The 3,717-nt window shown below is 42.6% G+C and overlaps 1 protein-coding gene across 1 annotated transcript; it reads right to left on the bottom strand.

Annotated features, from left to right (window-relative positions):
• Positions 1–1,613: 1,613 nt before the first annotated feature.
• Positions 1,614–3,512, bottom strand: LOC140584014 (uncharacterized). The gene is made up of 2 exons (XM_072707982.1): positions 3,139–3,512; positions 1,614–2,304 (listed from the first exon to the last, which is right to left on the bottom strand). Exons 1-2 carry the CDS (start codon positions 3,282–3,284, stop codon positions 1,656–1,658), a joined length of 795 nt encoding a protein of 264 aa, XP_072564083.1. The 5' UTR covers positions 3,285–3,512; the 3' UTR covers positions 1,614–1,655.
• Positions 3,513–3,717: the final 205 nt, after the last annotated feature.

Genomic DNA, 3,717 nt, shown 5'->3' with positions numbered 1-3,717 from the left:
GGTCATGTGTAATGTTACCTAATAGGTCTTTTACGGAAGAGATTGTTATTTTTTCCTTGTTAAGCTTTAATTGGTTGGCTAAAAATCTACCTGATCTGTTGATTTGTTCGAAATTTTCCAGTCTAAGCCTTTGCACCAAGAACTGTGTTTTTTTATCATTAATCTCGTTTAATTTAAGTTTTGTTTTCCTTAATTCATCCAGAATGAATTCCTGGGACGTGGCTGCATATTCACTTTCTAAAGTTTTAATCTTTTGCTCCAGTTCTAATATTAGTGAATTCTCTGCTCTTTTCTTATGTGAGGAATAAGAGATTATCTTACCTCGCATGACTGCTTTCCCTGCCTCCCAAAGAACACAAGCTGAGATTCCTGGTGTGTCATTGTCCTCCAGGTATAGTGCCCACTCCTGGTTGAAATAATTTATAAAATTTTGATCTTTAAGCAATGATGTATTAAATCTCCAATGTTTGATTGGCGGAGTGACCTTTGTGTTAGTCAGAGTGAGGGAGACTGGGGCGTGGTCGCTGATAGTGATAGGGTGGATCTGAACCGCTGAAGTGTCCCTCATTTTGGAGCTACTGATTAGAAAGTGGTCTAGGAGGGAGTATGATCAGGGTACAGACGAGAAAAAAGTATATTCTCTAAGAGTGGGATGATGAGAACGCCAAACATCACATAGACCAAGGTCCCTCATATATTGTTTCAGGATTTCTGGGGATTGCCAGTTCCTATAGCTACCTGCATTACTAAACCTATCAATTTCAGGGTTAAAAATCAGGTTGAAGTCCCCTCCTATAAGAAGTGTGGTGTCAGAATGATCAGAAAGTGAGGTGAAAAGAGTGTGAAAAAAGGAGGGGTCGTCAACATTTGGGCCATATATACTAGCGATACATATCTTCATGTTTTGGATAGATAAGTTAACTATAATGAATCTACCTTCTGGGTCTGTAATAGTGTTAATGGTAGTAAAGTGTATTTTTTTATTAATCAGTATGGCCACTCCTCTCTGTTTTGAGTTGTATCCAGCTGAATATACATGAGGGAACTGTGGTGAGGTGAGTGCATCTGCAGCTGTTTTGGACAGATGTGTCTCTTGTAGGAGGACAATGTCTGCTTGTAAATCTTTCAGGTGATTAAAAACTTTTAGCCTCTTTACTCTGGAGCCGACACCACGTACATTCCATGTGACAAACCTTATTGTGCTCATGTTTAAACTAACTCGCCGGGTGTGCGGAGCTTGCTAGGTGTGTGTGTCTGTGCGTGTGCATGTGCGTGCCTATGCTCACCTGTACTTATATGTGCGCATAAGTGCCTATGTACCTCTGTGTGCGTGTGAAGTACATATGTGTGTGATGTGTCTATATGTATGGTCTGTTTATGTGCTGCTTGTGTGCGTACGTTATGTGCGATGCATTTATGCATAATCATGGTGTTATACGTTATATATAGGAGAAGAGAGAAGAAGAAAAGAGGAGAGAAAATAACAGCTGAATTAAAGAAGAGAGAGAGAAAAAGCGGGGTGCAGTCACTATTAAGACGTGGGCACATCTTACCTCAGGCTATGCTTTGAGACCAGCAGTTATTATATTAACGGAGACATACCTTGGAAAAGTTAGCGGGTTTTTTTTTTTTTTTTTCCCCCGGATTATTTTACTCTAGTATAGCCAGGGGGTAGTATCCCGGTCGCGGTAAAGTTGTCCGTTGACATACAACCTGTCCACGGTGATGACCGCTCGCGAACCTCCGTCTATGAGACGCTTCCTCACGGGAAACAGGACCCGGCGTCGCTCCAGGGTCTCCTTAGGGAACTGGTCGTTGACACTAAAGTTCGTCCCCTTCAGTTCCCTGCCTCGGCTTTTAACCAGCTCCTTTTGCTTGTAGTGCTCGAATTTTGCCACGATGGGTCGTGGTCTGTGGCCGTCGGGTCTTTTACCTCCAAGGCGGTGCACACGATGGAAGGTGATGTTACTTGTGGTCTCCGCTGGAAGTTTGAGCTGTTTATGGATGAAGTTCTTCACCGTGGTTTCGGGATTTTCGTCCGCTGCTTCTGGGATGCCTGCAAAAACGAGGTTGTCCCTCATGCTTCTCGCCTGGAGGTCCAAAACCGCTTCTTTGATTTTCTTGTTTTCTAACGAGAGCTGGCCCAGGCCCTCTGTGAGGGATTTCACGGACTCTCTGAGAGCTGCGTTCTCTTTAGCGAGCGTCTCCACCTGTTTCTGGCTGAACTCCAGAGACTCACGCATCGCCTGGAATTCCCTATGGAGAATTTCTAATAGGGACATACGTGCGTCGAAGCTCGATAGCCTCTTATAGGTATGTGAAGTGCGCGACCAACATGGCCGCCTTTTTTGTTCCAGATTCCTGTTCCACCATCGGGTCATCTGAGCGCTGGGTATACCCCGGAAAATACGCATTCTTATTGTATCGCATTGCGGAATTCCGCGGTATTCCCACTGATAACATAGATGGGGAACCCCTCTTCGTCCTCCCTTTTGAATTTTTCAATTCTGTGTACATTTAGACCTTTTCCGGAAACGTTGAAAAATGCACTCGATTTCAACATACAAAAACCACTTCAAAGGATTAAGTGACGCTTTTGAAAGCTAAATTGACATATTGTTTATCATTTCATCTTTCTAATCCTGCAGTTTCATAGCTTTCTATGGATCAGAAAAAAAGTTTACTGACCAGGACAGGCAGCATATTAAGCAGAAGATGAGATATTCACATGGTCACGTGACCTAAACCAACAGCGGCGCCTGTTGATACACCATTCCAGTCTTCACCTTGTATCAATTTTATTTCAGACTAAGGACATACTTGGAATATATATTATTCTTTCGGATTGAAGAATATAAAGAGATACACCTTCCCTGAAAGTTTCATTGAGATATCTTGATTATTAAGGAAACTACAAGCGTTTTTATATAAAAAGTTAGGTATTTGGTCACAGTTTTCTACACACATTCCATTTTAAAAAATAGGGCTAATTAGCGAACTTCTTTTGCCAATATTTTCCTTATTTGTTAAGATATCTGAGTGATTTTGGTGTCATTGTCTTTGTTTATTCAAGCTCTTTCCAATGGTACCATTGGCATTTAATTTGGTTGAGTTTTAAATTTTTCTTCACATACCTACCTCTTATCAATGGAGTCCAGAATGTTTGCCAGGTCTTCCCTAGGTGGGGAGGCCGCCTCGGGTGAATCCTCGGGTCTGCTCCTCTTGGTGGATGAAGCGGTTTTGCTGGTGGTCGGAGTCTCGGTGAGAGGCTTTGGTTTCCCCATTATAATCCGGTCAAAACACTCGTCGATGAAAGTAAATAGGTTATCCAATCCGTCCGCAGACTCCTCCAGAGTGAAGATTTTAAATGAACCGCGATTAATTATATACTTTTTACTTATTTACTCACTTAATTTTAGGTTATTCTAAATTGGCGAAGATATTTAATTACTTGTTGTTAGTTTGTTTTAGAAGCGTGCCGCCATGTTGGATACTGCCGAAAGTCTCGTGAAGCCTCGTTCCACTCCTACCGCATAGCCACGCCTAGCGCACAACAAGGCATTTTCGCCCACAGGACTGCCGCATACTGGATGTTTTTCCCTTTGCACACCATTCTTTGTAAACCCTAGAAATGGTTGTGCGTGAAAATCCCAGTAACTGAGCAGATTGTGAAATACTCAGACCGGCCCGTCTGGCACCAACAACCATGCCACGCTC

This window comes from Paramormyrops kingsleyae, unplaced genomic scaffold (assembly GCF_048594095.1).
Source record: "Paramormyrops kingsleyae isolate MSU_618 unplaced genomic scaffold, PKINGS_0.4 ups29, whole genome shotgun sequence".
Classification (NCBI taxonomy): Eukaryota; Metazoa; Chordata; class Actinopteri; order Osteoglossiformes; family Mormyridae; genus Paramormyrops; species Paramormyrops kingsleyae.
The sequence above is the reverse complement of the archived record's forward strand: the minus strand, read 5'-3'. Positions and strand labels throughout refer to the sequence as shown.

Coding starts and splice junctions, on each gene's coding strand:
- LOC140584014 (XM_072707982.1), bottom strand. CDS start 3,284: ATGGGGAAACCAAAGCCTCTCACCGAGACTCCGACCACCAGCAAAACC. Junction 2,305..3,138: donor CTGGACTCCATTGATAAGAG/GTAGGTATGTGA, acceptor TACCTATAAGAG/GCTATCGAGCTTCGACGCAC.